At 34.5% G+C, this 22127-nt stretch overlaps 1 protein-coding gene across 2 annotated transcripts in view; it reads right to left on the reverse strand.

Annotated features, from left to right (window-relative positions):
* MAP4K5 (mitogen-activated protein kinase kinase kinase kinase 5) overlaps window positions 1–22127 on the reverse strand; it is a 133178-nt gene that overhangs the window by 94045 nt on the left and 17006 nt on the right. Inside the window, exons 1-2 of one of the 2 annotated variants that reach the window (XM_084980952.1) lie at window positions 12148–12214; window positions 8899–8956 (exon numbers count right to left, since the gene is read on the reverse strand). Coding sequence is in view for 1 of the 2 variants with exons in the window: in XM_084980951.1 (XP_084837077.1) it covers window positions 8899–8956 (58 nt within the window). In the remaining variant the exon portion in view is untranslated. Of the gene's footprint in view, window positions 1–8898; window positions 8957–12147; window positions 12215–22127 lie in introns of those variants that run through there. The other variant, XM_084980951.1, reaches the window with a different exon arrangement.

Genomic DNA, 22127 nt, shown 5'->3' on the forward strand with positions numbered 1-22127 from the left:
AACAACAAAAAATAGCCTTAAAAAGCCATTTCTCCAAAAAGAATATACATATACAAATGGTCAACAAATATATAAAAAGATACTCATATTACTCATCATCAGAGAAATGCAAATCAAAACCACAATGAGATACATTCATTAGGAAAGCTACTATCAAAAACCAAAACAAAATTAAAAACCAAACTCCAGAGAATAACAAGTGTTAGTAGGGTCATGGAGAAGTTGAAAGCCTGTTGCACTGCTGATAGTATTATAAAATGATACAACCGCTACGCAAACTGTATGGTAGTTCCTCAAAAAATTAAAAATAGAACTACCATATGATCCAGTAATCTTCTTTCTTGGTATATATTCAAAAGAACTAAAAGAAGATCTCAAAGAGATATCTGTATGCCCATGTAAGTGGACACTATTCACAGATACATATTCACAGAAGCCCTATTCACAATAGCCAAGAGGTAGAAACAACCCAAATCCTCACAGATAAATGAATAAATCAAATGTTGTATATTCATACAATGGAATAATATGCAGCCACTATAAAATCCTGTAACATTCTACAATATGGATGAACCTCGAGGACATTATGCTAAATAAAACAAACTACTCACAAAAAGACAAATACTGTATGATTCCACTTACATGAGGTATCTAAAGCAGTCAAATTTATAAATATAGAAAATATACTGTGGTACCCGGGGCTAGGGTGCGGGGCAGGGCAGGTACAAAGAGAAATAGCTGTTTAATGGATATAAAGTTTCAGCTCTATAAGATGAAGATCTGTTTCACAACCACGTAAATAGACTTAACACTACTAAAGTATGTGCTTTAAAATGGCTAAGATGGTAAAGCTTACATATTTTTTACTACAATAAAAATAATTTTAAATTATGTAAATACAGATTTATTTAACCATTGGATAATCCGATACTAAATATTCTGTCAATTAATTCTCAAATGTCCATGAAAAATACAGTGACACAATGGTGGCAATCTTGTCAATTTGACTGCTTTGGTTGCTATTAAGAAAATACAAATCTTTTCTATTGAACAAAATGAAGAATATAAATAAAACAGTCATTTCTAACATAATATTTTCTATGGGATATCTAACAGATTCCAGAAACTCACCCAGAATGAAATATCTCTATCAGTTTTTAAATTCAATAATTTAAAGTTCACTTTTTTACTACATAGTAACAAAAAAGTATCTTCATTTCAATTTTATCTTATGTTGAAAAGGAAACAGATATAAATGAAACAGAGTACTCTACCATGGCAAGTGATTTTTACCAATTAAATGACAAGAAAATGTCTAGTTAGCTATTAATAGCTTTCTATATCTATTATTAAAAACCACTAAAAGAACACTTGTGGTGAGCATGTGTGATCTCAAATTAACATTTTCCACAAATTCAGACTTCAACTTTTTAAAGAGTGAAGATAGGGTACCAATACTTAAATTTACAGATTATTTTCAAAAATTAAAATTGTTAGATTTTAAATAGAAGTAAATACTGAAAAGCAAGAACATACCAGTTAACCAGAATAGCTGATATTTGTCCTATTTGGCCAAAGCTCACACTTTGGGACTTCTTTTAAAAACAGTGGCAAGATAAACTAATAACTGCTTAAATCCTAATACACTTTCTGACTTGTAAAAAATTTATTCTACTTCCTCAGTTTATACTTCTAGGATACATGACATCATAAAGTAAAACTGAAAAAAATTTTAAGTATCTATTCCAAGATATTTAAACATTCCCACTTATTATATTCTAGCAACTGTCAAAACTAGGGAAATACATTTAATTTGTTATTTTATTTAAAAATACTGGACTATTTCATGAGTATTTCCAAGTGAGCATTTTAAAAAATAGACAAGGAAATTTAAAAAAAAGTATATTGCATTAATCACCTTGGACAATGATTTTATTAAATTCCATCCCTGTATGCAAGGCTCACACTTTTTAACAAATTACAATTTGCAAAATTTTTAAAGTAGTATGTAGTTTCACTATAAAAAGTGGACAACAGGAGAAGAGATGGGAGGGTAAAGTAGGATTCTAACAATCAGCTTTCCTAAGGAAGCTTGATCATGTTCTGGCTGTCAGCTGGCACTAGCTACATACTTGTTGAGCAAAACAGCATCTGTAAAATCAGTTAGTGGGTAGGCTGAAATTCAGACACAGACAGGAAAACATGGTGACATGCATCATCATAATAACTGCCTGCTCTTCTAGGGCAGTTCTGACGCCTGACCAAAGAGATGGAAAATACAAATAAAACTCAAAATGGTATCATTGGTATTATTCATTTTCAATACCACTCACTGGTAAGTCAAACTTAATTTAATGTCACGATTTGTAATAGAGTACCTATATTTAATAAGCATCTACTATAAAAATAAGATAAAGAAATGGTTAAATCATTCTTGAAAATAATCATTTGCTTGTGTTTATATACAAAGGGCAACAAAAAGATAGGGAGAAATGCGCATTTTCTTTATCGTTTATTTTTGTGGCTAATAAAAAAAAATTCTCTGTGCTAATCTATTTTTATTCTGAACCCTAAAGTTCACTTTAAGATTTCTGTAAGAATTGGGAAGAGCCTCAAAAGCAATCTGTTTTAGTGAAATTTTAAATATAACATTACAAAATTAAATTACCAGGAACAAGTCAATAAATCTGTAATAAAATTCAGGCCTCAAAATTACTATAAATTTCAACAATCTATTTTTTTACTGGGGTGAAAAGTGTGATTAAGTTCACAGCTGAGATACCATTTACTTTAAAAATTGTTTATGTTTCATCAGACAAAAGGCTTTTTTTCTAAGTCATACTGGCAAATAATTACCTTTTGGAGTTCCTGCCGTGGCGCTGTGGAAACGTATCTGACTAGGAACCATGAGGTTACAGGTTCAATTCTGGGCTTCACTCAGTGGGTTAAGGATCTAGCGTTGCTGTGGCTGTGGCCAGCAGCTATAGCTCTAATTAGACCCCAAGCCTGAGAACCTCCATATACTGTGGGTGCAGCCCTAAAGAGCAAAAAAAAAAAAAAAAAAAAATCTTTTCATTGTCTTTTCACGTTTAAATAAAATTCTAAACCAGCACATCTGCTACATCAATACAGGGAAGCACATCTGCATTATACTGACTTCAATGCGATTTTTAAAAAAGCTCCCAGGTACAGTCAAGAATTCATCTCTAAAATATAGCTTTCTCCAAAATTATTTGAAGTATCTGAACTTAATGTTGGGAAAATTCAATAGTGTAACACCACATTTTCATCTTAAACACTCCATTAAGTCTGTATCTAAAATGTGAAAAACACCACTACTTTGGCTTTACTGAAAGTGCTTAAAAAAAAATGGTGTAAAAGCCTACAGTCAACATAGAGAACACTTTTTTTAAGGAAAAAAAAAAAAAGAAAACAAATCCACAAACAAAATATAACAAAACAATTTGAATAGACTCAAACAGAAGATCAATTTCTCAAATTCTAAAACAAAGATTATGAAACTATTTACTATAAGAAAAATATACATACTTAAATATAAGAAAAACTTATTTTTCAGGTGACTAATTTTAGAGTTGTTATTTACTAAGTTTAATAAAACCACAATTACTATTAGTAATGAATTGAATTCTGAGACCTCTTAAACTGTCCTCATTTCTTTTCTTTCTTTTTTCCTTCTGTTTAGTGGCAGCGATTTCCACTACTCTTTCAGCTCATCAATCTGTTCCTCTGCATCATTTAGTCTACTGCTTATTACTTCTAGTATACTTTTCATTTCAGTTACCATATTTTCTATCTCTTCTTGGGTGTTCTTTATATTTTCTAACTCTTTGCTGGAAACTTCTAACTTCTCACTCTGTGTATCCATTCTTCTGCCTAATTAAATTTAAAAGCTTTTGCATAGCAAAGTAAATAACTGACAAAATGAAAAGACAATCTACTGAATGGGAGAAAATATTTGCAAATGATGCAACAGATAAAAGATTAATATCCAACATATATAAACACCTCATACAACATAAAAAAACTAACCTAATTAAAAAATGGGCAGAACTGAATAGACATTTATCCAAAGAAGACATGTAGATGACATATAGCTTGTTGGCCAAGAAGCACATGAAAAGATGCTCAACAATTATAATCATCAGGGAAATGCAAATCGAAACCCAAATGAGATACCACCTCACACCTGCCAAGATGGTTATCATAAAAAAGAACAAAAATAACAAGTGTTGGCAAGGAAGTAGAGAAAAGCAAACACCCATACACTGTTGCTGGGAATGTAAATTGGTGCAGCCACTATGGAAAACAGTATGGAGGTTTCTTAAAAAACTAAAAGTAGAAATGCCATATGACCCAGTAATTCCACTCCTGGGTATATATCTGAAAAAAACAAAAACAATAATTAAAAAAGATATGTGTACCTTGATGTTCATAGCAGCAAAATTTACAATTGTCAAGATATGGAAGCAACTGGAGTTCCCATCATGGCTCAGCAGAAACAAATATGAATAGTATCCAACGGAATGCAGGTTCAATCCCTGGCCTCACTCAGGAGGTTAAGGATTTGGCATTGCCATGAGCTGTGGTGTAGGTCACAGACACAGCTCGGATCCTGTGCTGCTGTTGCTATGGCTGTGGCGTAGGTCAGCAACTACAGCTTGATTCGACCCATAGCCTGGGAACCTCCATATGCTGTGGTTGTGGCCCTAAAAAAAGACCAAAAAATAAAATAAAAATTTAAATTAAAAAATAAAAAAATTTTAAAGATCAGTAACAAAAGACCAATAACATAAAAGAATTAAACAAAACATAGTAGAGGCAAGTAACAGTATTAAAATGGCCAAACGGTAAAGTCATATCATCATTTATTAGACTTCTATGTTATCTTTTTGGGAAGAAGCATTTAAACAGTAGTTAATATTTATATGTGGATGAACACTTTAAAAAGGAAGGCAGTGAGAAATTCCAACCATTCGAAAATTCTTAATTCATGGTCCCAGCAATGGGTTAAATGATAACATCGTATAATGATATACTTTTTTCTTTTTATGGCCACACCTGCAGCATATGCAGTTCCTGGGCTAGCGATTGAATTAGAGCTGCAGCTGAGGCTACAGCCACACCAGATTTGAGCCACATCTATGACCTATGCCTCAGCTTGTGGCAATGCCAGATCCTTAACCCACTAAGCAAGGATAGGGATCAAACCCACACCCTCACAGAGACAACACTGGGTTCTTAACCTGCTGGGCCACAATGGGAACTCCGATATACTTTCTTTTTTATGGTCTATTGAGAAGTCAGAATTTTAGGATTTTAAAAATATATTAATTCATTATATGAACTATAATCAAAAGTAAGTCACACTCTCAAGTCAGTAAGTGAAACTTGCTATGATGAGCGTAGTGTATTCACCGAAGGCAGAGAAGGGATAAATACCTTTCTTTCCTCTGTGAACCCAGCCCATTCATTATCTGGACCATAACAGTTTTCCTTGAACAGAATGGGAATATCTGCGCAAGTGACTCCAGGAGAGACAAATTCTTGCATAGTTCTGTTATATTCTCTTCTATGTATGTTAACAGAACACATACTGACCTTGTGGAGATCATTTTATACTTATTAGGCAGAACTTAATAAGAGGACACTAAAAGAGTATTATCAGGATTTTCCACTGTGCATCAGCGAGTTAAGAACCCAACGTAGTGTCTGTGAGGATGTGGGTTTGATCCCTGGTCTTGCTCAGCGGGTTAGGATCAGGTGTTCCTGTGGTGTAGGCCTACAGCTGCAGTGCCAATTCAACCCCTAACCTGGGAACTTCCATGGGCCACAGGTGCGACCATAAAAAAAAAAAGACAAAGAAAGAAAGAAAATAAAACAGTAAAAGACAATGTTAAAAACAAAAAAATAAAAATAAGAGTATTATAACAATTTCTATTATTCAGGAGAAAAGGATACTGTGCCATATATGAAAGCTTGTTTTTTATAGTGTTGCAGCATATGCTACCTTAGTAATCTCTCTCTAATGAAACTTACACATAATGATCAAAATATTGTATCTATAATGTAAAACCATTTTAACTGCGTAATTTAAAAAATTCTTTGCTACAATTATGGTCACACAATTACTCTACATGTCTAACTTTATGAAACAGTAAATGAACAGACCACCAAATATTCAGCCACCTGGTCAAAAATTACTACTCCTCATTCCAGTAACATTGTTTGCAGAAATAGAAAAACCCACCCTAAAATTTATCTGGAATCTCAAGGGACCTTGAACAGCCAAAAATATCTTCAAAAAGAAGTACAAAGATGATGACTCACGCATTCTGATTTCAAAACTTACTATAAAGCTACTAAAATCCAAAAAAGAATGTGATAACAGGCATTTTAAAGATATATTGACCAATGGAATAGAATAGAGAACCCAGAAATAAACTTTCACATATATGGACAAATGATTTTTGACAAGGATGCTAATAATAATAAGACCATTAAATGGGGAAAGGATAGTCTTTTCAACAAATGATATTGGGGAAAGTGGATATCCATAAGCCAAAGAATGAAGTTGGACCCTTATCTAACATCACATACAAAAATTAACTCAAATAGACCAAAGACGTAAAACTAAAAATCTTCAAGGAAAACACAGAGCAAAAGCTTCATGATACTGGAGTCAGTAACGACTTTTGGGTATGACACCAAAGGCACAGGCATTAAAATTAAAAACAAACTAGATGGCATGAAAAGTTTTTACATTTTGTGCACCAAAAGATACTATCAACATAGTAAAAAGGCAACCCATAGGATAAGAGAAAATATTTGCAAATCATTTTTCTGATATGGGATTAACATCCAGAACATAGAGAGAAACCCTAAACCTCAACAACAAAAAATTAACAACCCAACTTAAAAATGGGTGAAGAAGGGGTGCTCTTGTGGCACAGTGGGTTAAGGATCTGGCATTGTCACTGAAGCAGCTCTGGTCGCTCCTGTGGTGTGGGTTCAATCCCTGGCCCTAGAGTTTCCACATGCCGTCAAAAACAAAAAAAGCAAAAACAAAAATGGATGAAGGATTGAACAGACATTTCTCCAAAGCAGATATACTAATGGTCAGTTTACACATGAAAAGATGCTCAACATCACCAATCATTAGGAAAACAGAAAAAACAAAACAAAACAAAAAAAAAAAACAAAAAAAAACCTTAAAATGAGATATCTCCTCATATCCTTTAGGATGGCTGCTATAACAAATAAAGCAGAAAAATAATAAGTGTTGGGATGGATGTGGAAAAATTGTAACCCTTGTGCAGTACAGGTAAGAATATAAAATTGTAGTCACTGTGGGAAAAGGATACAGTATGGCAGTCCTTCAAGAAAATAAAAATTGAATTACCATATGATTTAGCAATTCCACTTGTGGGTATATACTAAAAAGACTGAAAGCAGGGTCTCAAGGAAATTTTTATATGCTCATGTTCATAGCAGAATTATTCACATAGCTAAAATGTGGAAGTAATCCATGTCCATCAACAGATGAATAAGCAAAATGTGGCATATACATTCAATGGAATGTTATTCAGCCTTGAAAAGGAAGAAAACTCTTATATATGTGACCAACATGGATGGACCCTGTGGACTACTTCACTTGGCTAAGTGAAATAAGCCAATTACAAAAAGACAAATAATGTTACAATTCCACTTTTATGGAGTACTTAAGAGTAGTCAAACTCAGAGAGACAAAAAGTAGAAAGGTGCTTGCCAGAGGCTGCTGAGAAGAGGGGAATGGGAAGCTACTCCTTAATGGGTACAGAGTTTCAGTTTTATAAGATGAAAAGAGTTCTGGAATGGATGGTAGTCATAGTAACACAACATCATGAACGCATTTTATGCCACTGAATTGTACACTTAAACATGTTCATATGGTAAATTTTATGCTAAGTGTACTTTACCATGGTTAAAAAAAAAAAAATGGAGGAAAAAGAACGCTACTACTGCTCTCAATAGAAACTTTTAGGATACCAAAAATATCCTAAAGACTTTAAATAGTAGTTTTCAGGTTTTATAGAGAAGTTTCTTTTTCCCAAGAAAAACACTCAGTGTGTTTTAAAACAGCTTTCTAATAGACATAGGTATAAAAAAATAAGTATTAGGCTATGACCAGAATTATTAAACTTCTATCAACCAGCCAGGGAATGGCTGACAAATAAAATATAATTATTCTGAATTTCATCAAATATTCCCAAGTAAGTGAATACTCAACTAATCAAATTCTCATAAAAGCTAAAACTGAAAATCAAGTATTTCACTATAATCTTAAATTATTTTAAGGAGTTCCCATTGTGGCTCAGTGGTTAATGAATCTGACTAGGAACCATGAGGTTGCGGGTTCAATTCTTGGCCTCGCTCAGTGGCTTAAGCGTCTGGCGTTGCCCATGAGCTGTGGTGGAGGTTGCAGACGCGGCTCATATCTGCGTTGCTGTGACTCTGCTGCAGGCTGGAGGCTACAGCTCTGATTAGACCCCTAGCCTCGGAACCCCCATATGCCATGGTTGCAGCCCTAGAAAAGGCAAAAAGACCAAAAAAAAAAAAATTATTTTAACATTGCCAATATGTCTGTCAATTTCTGAATGTACTATTTCAAACTTTATTTAACAACAAACTACTGCATCAAATTCTTCTTTAACCAATAACCTCCAATGAAATTTAATATAACTATATTGGAGATACCCTACTGCCCTAACATCATAAAAAAAAGATCTCTTTTGGAAGAAGGGAAACAAGGAAGGAAATATGGAAAATACTTTTAGGTTCTACATTTATGAACTGCACAAGAAAAGTGTTCAAAATTGTCTTGAGAGTTTTAATACATACCAGGCTCCAATTTGATAATTTTTACTGCAGCCAACTCTCCCGTATGTATATTTCTGGCCTAAAATAAAAATGAAAAATAAAAAATTTAAAAAATACATCAACTATACATAAGTTAATTAGCTTGTTAATTAGTTGCTTATCAATCATGCTTTTAACAAAGCTAAAAAAAACAAAACCTTTATTTCTAATGAAATGAGTACATTCATTTTCCCAGTAAACAAAAATACAAAAAAAAAAAAAATACATACACACAAAATTACTTTTAGTCCTACCACTAAAAAAACTACTACTTAAAATTTCAGTGTCCCTTCTCCTAGTCTTTTATTTATTTTCCTTAATTAAAAAATACTCATGGTTTTTATAATTTTATAAAAATAGTTACAGATCATTAAAAGAAAATTCAAAAAAATATCAACTCTTATCTTACTACCCAGAGGAAAAAAGTTAACACTTAGTGTATATATTTCCTTTTTTTTAAAGCCTGTATGTGTGCTCAGGTATGTATGTATGTGGATGTGCAATACAAGATTTGCAGTTCTGCCTAATTTTTCATTTACGGTATACATAATTTATTTAACTTATCTGCTATTGTTGGATACTTAGGATTTTAATATTATTTTAGAATTATAAAGAGGGATATATATATATATACATCAATCACATAGCTTTTATCTATCCACAGCCTTGATTGTTTCCTCCAAATAAATTCCTAGAAGAGAAACTTATTTGCTACATAACAAAATACCATGGATAGACTTAATATAATTAGTTCTGCAATGGTTATCACTGCAAACATTTTAACACATATAATTAGTTCTGCAATGGTCATCATTGCAAATATTTTAGCACATATCAAAGTTCATCAGTAAGGCAACCTATAAGTATTAAATGTTAGGTCAAAAGGTATGTGGAATTTTTTTTTTTTTTTGTCTTTTTGCTTTTTATGGCCACACACGAAGCATATGGAGGTTCCCAGGCTAGGAGTCCAATCAGATCTACAGCTGTCAGCCTACAGCAGAGCCACAGCAACACCAGATCTAAGCCACATCTGTGACTACACCACAGCTCACGGCAACGCCAGATCCTTAACCCACTGAGTGAGGCCAGGGATCGAACCTGCAACCTCATGGTTCCTAGTTGGATTTGTTTCCACTGTGCCACGATGGGAATTCCAAACGTATGTGGGCTTAAAATGGATATATTGCTATATTGCTCTGAAAAAGATTATGAGTATATATACTCTAACCAACCATGGATGTTAAGCCTACATCTGCCAAGTTTTAATGTAGGTACGAATTTTTATACTTTTTTTAAAAGTTATGTACTTTCTCCATGCTAACCATAATTTTAAATGGCTATACAATAGTTCACATAATCATTCTTCCTTACTGCTAGACAATAAGGATGTTATACACAGTCTTTTCATTATTTAAAATTATTTATTTCAAATGGATTCTAAGGTACAAAATTATTAGGCCAAGGGTATAAATGTGAACATTTAAAGCCATCAACAAATACTGCCAAAAATAATGTAAAAGTGCTGTACTTTATACTGGCATCACTAATATGAGTGCTGATTTTCATTGCACCCACTGGCTCATCATATGGTAGAAATGCAATTTAATAATTTTCAACATCTTTCAGTTTACTATATTAGATCTGAATGTGAATTTTCATACCTGGCATAAAAAATAAGAAGCATACGATAAAACAGAAAAGTATGATTATACTTGTTTTTTTTTTTTTTTGCTGGATTAAGTAGGTCATGTTACCAGAAGAAAGAACAAAGGAAAAAAGCAAGGGAACAGAAGAAGGGCAAAGAATTTAGGAAAGAGAATCTTCTAAGGGATACTTTTAGAAATGATATACAAGGAGAGAAAAGAATAGAATGGGGGCGAGGGATGCAGAGGGAAAGTCACAAACAGGTAAAAGAAAAAAAATGATTTTCTACAGCAGCAGTCTCAATATTTTGTGATGAGAAGTTCATATTTTTCTCATTTATCATGGTAAATAGGGTATGGAGGAGTTTGGGGAAGGGAAAACAAACATTTTAACTATCCCCATCCACAGTTTCCCCTCCCCCAACTGCAAACACATTTACAGAAATGGAAAAGGTCCACCAGAAGCCTCACACCATTCCTACCCTCTCCTCTTCCTGGCCCCTGAACAAGAGAATGGCCTCAGGTCTTTTCCCCGTTCCCAAAATCTTGCAGTACTTTATATCCATACAGTGGAATATTTTTCGGTGATAAAAAGAAACAAGTGACCAAGCCATGGAAAGATACAGACAAACTTTAAACGCATATTGCTAAGTGAAAGAAGCCAGTCAGAAAAAGCTACATACCATATGAGTCCAACTACAGGACATTTTAGAAAAGGAAAAACCATAGAAAGAGTAAAAAGAGCAATGGTTATAGAGACTGAATTTATGTTTATGTGAAGCTGTTTCTTCCCAGATCCTAAGGCACAAGCTGAACATTGGTATCTGTAGGCAAAACGGTGTTAAGCAGAATTAGCTGCAAGTTGAAGGGGTGGCTTGAGTCTTTGAGGTATCCAAATCAACTTTTTTTGTGAGTGATGAGTGACAAATATGTGAAGTACAGGGATTTTTTTTAGGATGGTAAAACTATGAAACTGTAATAGTGAATACAGGTCATTATATATCTGTCAAAATCCACAGAACTGTACAACACAAAGAGTCAACTTTCATGTAAACTATGAACAATAATAATATATCAATATTGGTACAATAATTGTAATAAATATACTACACAATGCAAGATATTAATAAAAGGGGAAACTGTGTGGGTGGGTAGGTATGGTGTGGATGAATGTAACTACATATGTGCTCACTTACTCTATACATCAAAAACTGTACTAAAATTAAGTCTATTAATTGTTTTTAAAAGAATACATAAAAATTAAATTTTAAGTACATAGCGATACTTTCAGACACACGGAGTCAAGTGTTAAGATTAGAATCAACACAAATACGTTGTATTTCAGTTTAACAGAACCAAAATGAAGACGCAAGAACCATGAACATCTTTTTTTGTTGTTGTTTTTTTAAAGAGATTCTAAAGCACTCAGAAATCCTCACTGGAGGATTTGAACAACAATCAGAGAACCATATAAAACTAAGACAGTATTTTAAAATTCAGCTACACCATGAGAAGCCAAAATATATGTCATTACAGAAAAAAAAAAGTAAAGAATATAAGGTATAACTCCCACTGGCAGGGTAAATACTTAAGTGTCAGTCTCCATTCTGAAGACATCCTTCTGTTCTTTCCAAATGAAGAACCGATGGGCAAATGTTCATAGTTTGTAATTTTCCAGCTGGATTTTTAAAACAGAAAGCAGTACCAGGCTCTTTTATAATGAAAGGCAAAGAGGCTTTCAGAAAAAAAGGTCTTCTAAACAGAGACTTTACAGATTCAATGTACTAAAGAGATCTTTCAGAAATTTAACTATACAATTTCACACTATAATCCAGTGGAGTCATACACAGTACTGGTTTTTGAAACCCATCATTTCCTTTCAACAAATTCAGTATGATATTCTCAAGTATTTTTGTTTTTAACATTAACACAAAGAATTTGAAGATCCTGCATTATGTTTACAAAAGGAACTAATACCACAGCACCTCCACAAAAGGCTCTAAGTATCTTTCTGACTCTGTTCATTTTAGCAGGTTATTACTATACACTAATATTCAGACTTAAGAGTATATTAAACACTCAAAGGTTCAATAAAACATTTTACTATAGTTTATCTCTTAAATTTAACTCTTTGTTCATCAGGAGTAAAAATTATTGGATGGAAAAGATAAACTAATAATAAATGGGATCAACATCACTATAGAATCCATAAAAGAACTTTTCCACTTAAATTTTAAGTTTCAATTCTCATCACCAAAGCATCTCCTTTAGCTCTTAATAGTTCCAAGTCAATTTACTACTGGAAAAGTAAATAGTAAATCCAAAACTTCTGCCTTGCATTTTTAAATCATTATAAAAAGTTCTATTTCCACTTGGCACCAAGAAAAAAAGATGCTCATCTTTCTAACTAAGCCATTTCTGTTTCAACAATACAATGCAGTTGCCAATTTTATATCCATGAACTTTCCCCACTTGCTATAAAATTTTTAATGTGACTAAAAAGAATTAAAGGAAAAGTCTTGAGTTATCAACAAAGAATAGGAAAGCATGATTTAAGGCACAATACACTTCAGTAGTGAGCAAGCTAAAAGGTTATTTTTTTAAAAGTGGGGTAAGAGATGTAACTGGCAAGTACTGACAGTCATCTAAAAGTTACAACAACCAAGATGGTCACCATGAAGATAAATGAGATGCATATGTGGAACTTACTTAATTTTTAAATGATACAAATGAACTTAATTAGAAAAATAGCACTGGGGGAAAAACTTACAAAACCGCACTAACTGGTCTTATTTTCCAATCATAACGCAAACCTCAAACTAGAACTTCTCCACTAGGTTTCCAGCCTTCATAAGGAATATTTTATACCTCTTTCTTAAAACCTTCAAAAATGCCTAAGCCTCTTTGTCTCTCACTCCTCTGTTACCTATACAAATATGGAATTTTACCTCACTTTACTTAATATTGTCCTGTGTAGTCCTATGGCTTTAACAACCATCTCCAGGACAAATCTCTCATGCAGCTCCAAGAATCCTACATAAGAGAAAAACGTGATCATGTCAAAGAAATGATCAGTCAAAATTATCAGAGCTAGTCCATGGAAACCCGACAGGCATGTCCAACCCTAGCATACCTAACACAGAACACTGTTACACCTGTACCACAAACCTAATTCATCCCCACATCTTCCCAATCTAAATAAAATTTACTGAAGCCAGCCTATTGCTTAAGTAAAAATCCAAGGTCATAATTCACTTCTTTCCTTCACATCATTCACATTTGATATCTTAGCAAACAGTGAGGGCTTACAAATACAAAACATATCCATTAATTTCCCTTTACCTTCTCTACCATGCTGTAGTCCAAGCTTGTCTCCATTAAGAATCAGCAAACCATTTAATGTGAAATGTAAAGAAAAACTAAGAATAACCCCTAGTTTCTAGATTGCAGAAGTATGTAGCTATTGCAATCCCAACTACTATGATAACAAATATAGGAAGATGAATACATTTTATGGGTGAAGGGGAAGAATAATGAAGGAACATAAATGAGGGGCTCAGATTTGAACATATTCAAACTTTAGGTTCCTATGGAAAACTAACTGGAGATATCCTGTAAGCCACTTAATAGCTTCTGGAACTCAGGAGCTAACCTGGATTGGAGACAGACCAGAATCATCAAGATTACTGAAGCCAGGCCAGAAGATGAGATAATCTAGGAAGAATATCTGGAGTTAGAAGAAAAGGGATTCAAAATCAGAATCCTGGGAGTTCCCTGTTGGCCTAGTGGGAGCCAGTGTTGTCACTGCTGTGGCTTGGGTTACTGCTGTGGTGCAGGTTTAATCTCTTGCCTGAGAACATCTGTATGCCATGGGTGCAGACCAAAAAAACAAAAAACAAAAAAAACAAAAACAAAAACAGAATCCTAAAATATTACCCACATTTAAAGGATAATGAAAAGAAACAAAACTCTCTAGGATAGATCAAAGGCTAGGCCGCAAAACTAGTCTCAATAAACATAAGAAGAATGAAATCATTAATGCATCTTTTCTAACCACAATGATATGAAACTAGAAATGAACTACAAAGAAGAAAACTGCAAAAAATACAAATATGTGAAGGCCAAATAATATGCTACCAACCAACCAATGGGTCACTGAAGAAACCAAAGAGGAAAGCAGAAAAATACCTTGAGACAAATGAAAATGAAAACACAGCCATCCAAAATTTATGGGATGCAGCAAAAGTAGTTCTAAAAGGGAAGTTTATAGAGATACAAGTCTACCTCAGAAAACAAGAAAAATCTGAAATAAACATCTGGCCATACATCTAAAGAAACAAACAAAACTGAAAGTTAGTAGAAGGAAAGAAATAATAAAAATCACTGCAGAGGAGTTCCTGCTGTGGTGCAGTGGGTTAAGAATCTGACTGCAGCAGCTTGGGTTTCTGAGGAGGTGTGTTAAATCCCCAGCTGACATAGAGGATTAAAGGATCTGGCACTGCCACAACTGTGGCATAGGTATCAGCTGTGGCTCATTCAATCCCTACCATGGGAACTTCCATATGCCGTGGGTGTAGCCATAAAATTTAAAAAAAGAAAAAAAATCACAGCAGAAATAAGTTAAATAGAAGCTTTAAAAAAAAAAAAAAGGAAAAGATCAATGAAACTAAGAGCTGGTACTGTGAAAATGTAAAAATTGATAAATCTTTAGCCAGACTCTTAAAAAAGAGAGAGGGCACAAATAAAATTAGAAATGAAACAAGTTGCAACTGACACCACATATATCAACGGATGATAAGAGAATATTACAAACAATTATATGCCAATAAAATAGAAACCTAGAAGAAATGTAAAAATTCCTAGAAATGTACAAACTCTCAAGACTGAATAAGGAAGAAATAGAATATATGAATAGATGGATTACCAGCAATGAAACTCAATCAGTAATACTATAACTGCTAACAAACAAAAGTCCAGGACCAGACAGCTTGAAAGGTGAATTCCATCAAACATTTAAAGAAAAGTTAATACCCATCCTTATCAAATTATTCCAAAAAATGGAAGAAGAAAAAATACTTCTGAACTGATTCTATGAGACCTGATACCAAAACCTGATACAAAGACACTAGGAAAAAAAAAGAAAATTAAACAGTATCACTGATGAACACAGATGCAAAAATTCTCAACAAAATATGAGCAAACTGATTCAACAATACACCAAAAATCATTGGGAATAACCGTCAATATCTGATAATAAACCATAACGGAAAAGAATATGAAAAAATTATATATATCAAATCGCTTTGTTGTACAGCAGATACTAACACAACATTGTAAATTAACTATACTTCAGTAAAACAAATTAAAAAAACAAAAAATACATTAAAAGGATCATAGTGATCAAATGAGATTTATTCCAGGAACACAAGGATGGTTCTATGTATGCAGATCAGTGTGCTACACCACATTAACTGAAGAATAAAAATGATATATTTCACCTCAATAGATTCAGAAAAAAATTTTGACAAAATTCAACATCCATTTATGATAGAAATTCTCAAAAAAGTGGGTATAAAAGGAATATACTTCAACAAAATAATAAGAGCCATGTATGACAAATCTACAGTCAACATCACCCTTAAGGGTGAAAAAATGAAAGCATTTCCTCTAAGATCAGGAACAAGACAAGGAGACTGACTATCACTACTTACAGTCAACATATTTTGGAAGTCCTAGCCATAGCAATCATACAATAAAAATAAATAAAAAGAATCCAAATGGTAAAGGAAGAAGTAAAACTGTCATTGTTTGTAGATAGCATTATATTATATACAGAAAACTGAAAAGTGAAGTCAGTAAGGCTGCGGAATACAAAATTAATACATTACTCTAACTTTGCATTATAGTTTGAAACCACGGATACCTTCACCTTTGTTTTTCAAGATTGTTTTGAAATTTATTGTGTTTCTATATACTAGTAATTAACTATCAGAAAGAGAAATTAAGAAAACAATCCCGTTTACATACAATTGCATCAAAAAGAATAAAATACTTAGGAATAAGTCTAACCAAGACCTGTACTAAGAAAACTGTAAGATGCTGATGAAAGAAACTGAAAACAACACAAACAAATGGAAGGATAGACCATGGTATTGAATTACAAGAATTGATATTGTTACAATAAACATACTATCCATGGCAATCTACAGATTCAATGCAATCCCTGTCAAAATACCAAAGGCATTTTTCATAGAATTAGAACTAAAAATTCTGAAATTTATATGGAAACACCAAACATTTCAAATAACCAAAACAATCCTGAGAAAGATCAAAGTTAGAAGCATCGCACTCTCAATTCATTTATACCATAAATCTACAGTAATCAAGATTTCCTGTTGTGGCACAACAGGATCAATTGGATCTCTGCAGCACTGGGATGCAGGTTTGATTTCCAGCCCAGTACAGTGAGTTAAGGATCCAGCATTGGTGCAAGTGCAGCATAGGTCACAATTGCAGCATAGGTTACAACTGCACCTTGGATCTGATCCCTGGTCTGGGAAATCCATATGCCATGGGAAATCCAATAAAGAAAAAAAACAAAAAACAAAAAAAAACTATAATAATCAAAATGGTATAGTACTGGTACCAAAAAAAAAAAAAAAAAAAAAAAAAAAAAAAAGATCCATAGACCAATGGCACAAAATAGAGAGCCCAGAAATAAACCCACACTTATATGGTCAATTAATCTATACCAAAAGACGCAAGAATACACAATGGGGAAAAGAGAGCTCTTCAAGAAATGGTGCTCAGAAAACTGAAAAGCTACATGCAAAAGAATCAAAGTAGACTACTTTTTCATGCCATATACATATACCTTAAACTCAAAATGGATCAAAGATTTAAATGTAAGACCTAAAATCATAAAACTCCTAATAAAAACACAGGCAGTACACCCTCTGACATTGATCTTAGCAATATTTTTTAGAATATGTCTCCTCAAGGGAAAAACAAAAATAAAATGAAGAGGGCTACTACAAACTAAAAAGCTCTTCACCACCAAGCAAACTACAAACAAAAACTACCTATTGAATAGGAGAAGACATATGCATAAGGGGTTAATATCTAAAATGCATAAGGATTTCATACAACTTAAAATAAAAAAAAAAAAAACCAAACAACCCAATTTAAAAAATGGACATAGGACCTGAGGTGACATTTTCCAGAGAAGACACACAGTCAGCCAACATATACATGAAAAAATGCTCTACTCCACTAATCACCAAGGAAATACAAGTCAAAAACCAATGTCACAGCTCTCAAAATGGCTATTATCAAAAAGACAACAAATAACAATTGATGGCAAGGATATGAAGAAAAGGAAACCCTCATGTACTGTTAGTGGGATATAAGCTGGTGCAGCCACTATGTAAAACAGTATGGATGTTCCCCAAAAAATCAAAAACAGAACTTCATATGATCCAGCAGTTTCTGGGCATTTATGTGAAGAAAACAAAAATACTAATTTGAAAAGATACATGAATGCCACTGTTTATTGCAGATTAATTTACAAGAGCCAAGATACGGAAGCAAAGCAAGTGTTAATCAATAAATGACTGAGTAAAGAAGATAGGGTAAACACACACATACGCACACACAGAAGAATATTACCCAGCCATAAAAAACAAAATCTTGCCATTTGTAATAACATGGATGGACCTCATGGGTATTATGCTAAGTGAAATGAGTCGAAGACAAATACTGTATAATTCCACTGATACGTGAAGTCTAAAGAACAAAATGAACAAACAGAACAAAAGAGAAACAGACTCATAGATCAGAGTCTGACTCTGGTGGCTTCCAGATTTGGGGGGGGCGGTGAGGGATGAGTAAAATAAGAGAGATTCAAGAGGTATAAACTTCTAATCATAATATAAACAATTCATGGCAATGTAATATAGGGAATATAATCAATGAGAGTGTAATAAATTTGTATGGTGAAAAAGTAACTAGACATATCATTATGATCATTTTGTAATGTATAAAAATATCAAATCACTCTTACTTATCTAAAACTAATGTAATATTGTAAGTCAATTATACCTTAATAAAAATAAGTAGGTAGGTAAATAGGAAGGAAGGAAGGAAGAAAATAGACAAAACTAAAACTACTCTAAAGACACTGTTCTATTAGAATCTCAGATTGGAGGAAATTTTAGAAATGATCTAATTCAATCTTTCTAAAAGGCAATTTTCTTCTACTTAGTCTATGGAGGTTATTTAGTCAATCTGATACATTCATTTCTAGGGTAAATTTATTTTTATAAAGACTTTTTTTTTTTTTTTTTTGGTCTTTTGCCTTTTCAAGGGCTGCTCCTGTGGCATATGGAGGTTCCCAGGCTAGGGGTCGAATCGGAGCTATAGCCGCCATCCTACACCAGAGCCACAGCAACGCAGGATCCAAGCCATGTCTGCAACCCACACCACAGCTCACTGCAACACCGGATCCTTAATCCACTGAGCAAGGCCAGAGATCGAACCTGCAACCTCATGGTTCCTAGTTAGATTCGTTAACCACTGCGCCACGACGGGAACTCCCTATAAAGACTTTTTTATGATAAGCAAAATCTACTTTCCTGTAACTTCTCCTTATTGGTTCCAGTTTGGGTCTCTGAGATAATGTTGATTTAAGACTATTCCACAGCTCTGGCTGTGGTGGAGGCCAGCAGCTGTAGCTCTGATTCAACCCTCAGCCTGGAAACTTCCATATGCCACAAGTGCAGCCTCAAGAGGGGGAAAAAAAAAAAAAAAAGCCATTACTCCTATGACAAATTTCAGATATCTCGATTCATTGCTTTATTCACTATGTATGTATTGAGTCCTTATGGCAGTCAGGGGCCTAGTTCTACCTTTAACCCTGCTCAGATGAGAATATAAAAGCTCCCTCTACCTATGGATGAAATATGCTCATTTCTTTAATATGCCACATGAAGATTCCAGACAATCACCACCATTCTTGTTTCTATGTACTTAGACTACGTGCTCCAAGTCTAATGTCCAACAAAAATGATAGTAGTTAAAACATGAGGTTCATTACAAAAGTGAATTTCTTCAAATTTCTATAAAGTTATGATATTTTTAAAATGTAAAAATAAATGTCAAAAGTGTTACTATTCAAAAGAGAATGCAGGGTGTGAAGGACCGAGTGCGTGAGCACTCTATTGGCTCCCATGAGCCAGTGAGACTAGACTCAGCACAGAGGACAAGAAACAAACAGGAGAGGAAGAACAATTTATTAGTCACTAATTCACAGCCAACAACGGCATCCTGTGAAAGACCATATGAACTTTATAACATGTGGACAGGACTGCAAGGGAACATGGGAAATTGAACATAATTGACAGAGACAAGATTCCAGAGTAGAAGGACTCAAGATCACCTCCTCTCACAAAAACACCAAAATTACAACTAACCGTTGAATGACCATCAACAACATAGACTGGAAGCTACCAAAAAAGATAACCTATATCCCAAGATAAAGAAGACGACACATCAAGATGGTAGGAGGGGTGCTTTCAAGATATAAGTCATCCTATAACTGCCCAGTGGGTGGCCACAGACTGGAAAATAACTACATTGCAGAGGCTTTCCCACAGGAGTGAGAGTTTGGAGCTCCACATCAGGTTCCCATGCCTAGGGGTCTGGCATTGGGAAGAGGACCCTCCGGAGCATTCGGCATTGAAGGCCAGTGAGGCTTAAGTCCCATAGGACTTGGGGAGACAGAGACTTCACTCTAGGAGGGCACACAGGGTTTCATGTGCACTGGATCACAGGGCAAACTAAGGACCCTATAAGAATCTGGATCAAGCCCACCAGGAGGTCTTGGAGGGTCTCCTGGGAAAGCAGGGATGGCCATGGCTCACTGTGGGGGCAGGTCATTGGAGGTGGGGGGGTCCCAGGAATAGCCATCTGTATGACCTCTCCTGAGGCTGCTATTTTGGAAAAATTTGGCCACACCCATCAGGGCTGAGAAGCCCCACACCAAATGACAAACAGGATGGGAACACAGCTCCACACACCAGCAAATAGGCTGCCCCTAATCATGCCCAAAGACAAAGCCCCACCCACCAAAGGGATAAAAATCAGCTCTACCTACCAGTGTGCAGGCACCAGTCCCTCCCATCAGGAAGCCTATAACAAGCCCCTGTATCAATTAACTTTACCCACAAAGAGGTAGACACCAGAAGAAAGAGAGGCTACAACCCTCTAGTCTGCAGAAGAGACCACACAAAAAGCTCTACAAAATGAAAAGTCAGAGAAACATGAGTCAGATGAAGGAACAAGACAAAACCCCAGAAGAACAGCTAAGTGAAGTGGAGATGGGAAACCTGTCTGAAAAATACTTTAGAGTAATGCTAGTAAGGATGATCCAAAATTTCGGAAAGAAAATGGAGGCAAAGATCGATGAATTAGAAGAAATGTTTAACAAAGGAACAGAAGATTTAAAGATTCAACAAGCAGAGATGATCAACACAATAGCTGAAATAAAAAATCCCCAGAAGGAAACAACGACATAATACAGGAGGCAGAAGAACAAAAAAGCGAGGTGGAAGACAGACTGGTGGAAATCACTGATGTGGAACAGAATAAAGAAAAAAGAATGAAAAGAATTGAGGACAGTCTAAAAGAACTCTGGGACAACTTTAAACGCACCAACATTTGCATTAGAGGGGTGCCAGAAGGAGAAGAGAGAGATAAAGGGCCAGAGAAAGTATTTGAAGAAATAATAGCTGAATACTTTCCTAACATGGGAAAGGACTCACTCACTCAAAGCACAACAAATACCATATAGAATAAACCCAAGGAGAAACACACATATTAATCAAACTGTCCAACATTAAAGTCAAAAAGCAAATATCGAAAGTAGCTAGAGAAAAGCAACAAATAATATACAAGGGAACCCCAATAAGGTTATCAGCTGATTTTTCAGGAGAAACTCTGTGGGCCAGAAGGGAGTGGCATGATAGACTTACAGTGATGAAAGGAAAAAACCTGCAACCAAGATTACTCTACCCAGCAAGGCTTTCTTTCAGATTTGAAGAAGAAATCAAAACCTTTACAGACAAGCAGAAGCTCAGAGAATTCAGCGCCACCAAACCAGCTTTACAACAAATACTAAAGGAACTTCTCTAGGCAGAAAGAAAAGGCCACAACTAGAAAGAAGAAAATTACAAATGAAGAGGCTCACCAGTAAAAGCAAACATTAGTAAAGGCAGGAAATCATCTACACACAAATATGCCACCAAAACCAACAACTGTGAGAAGAGGACGGTACAAATGCAGGATCCTGGAAATGTATTTGCAATCAAGAGACCAGCAACTTAAAGCAGTCTTGTGTGTATATATAGACTCCTATATCAAAACCTCATGGTTACCACAAACCAAAAATCTACAATAGATGCAATTCAAACACAATGCTGAAGATAGTTATCAAACCATAAGAGAAGAGAACAAAAGGGAAGAAAAGAGGCCAAGAGATAAAGGGCCAGAGAAAACCAACAAAAACAAATC

This window comes from Sus scrofa, chromosome 1 (assembly GCF_054392235.1).
Source record: "Sus scrofa isolate SSC_HxYL_T2T_F1_AM1 chromosome 1, Sscrofa_HxYL_maternal_Yorkshire_Landrace_v2.0, whole genome shotgun sequence".
Classification (NCBI taxonomy): Eukaryota; Metazoa; Chordata; class Mammalia; order Artiodactyla; family Suidae; genus Sus; species Sus scrofa.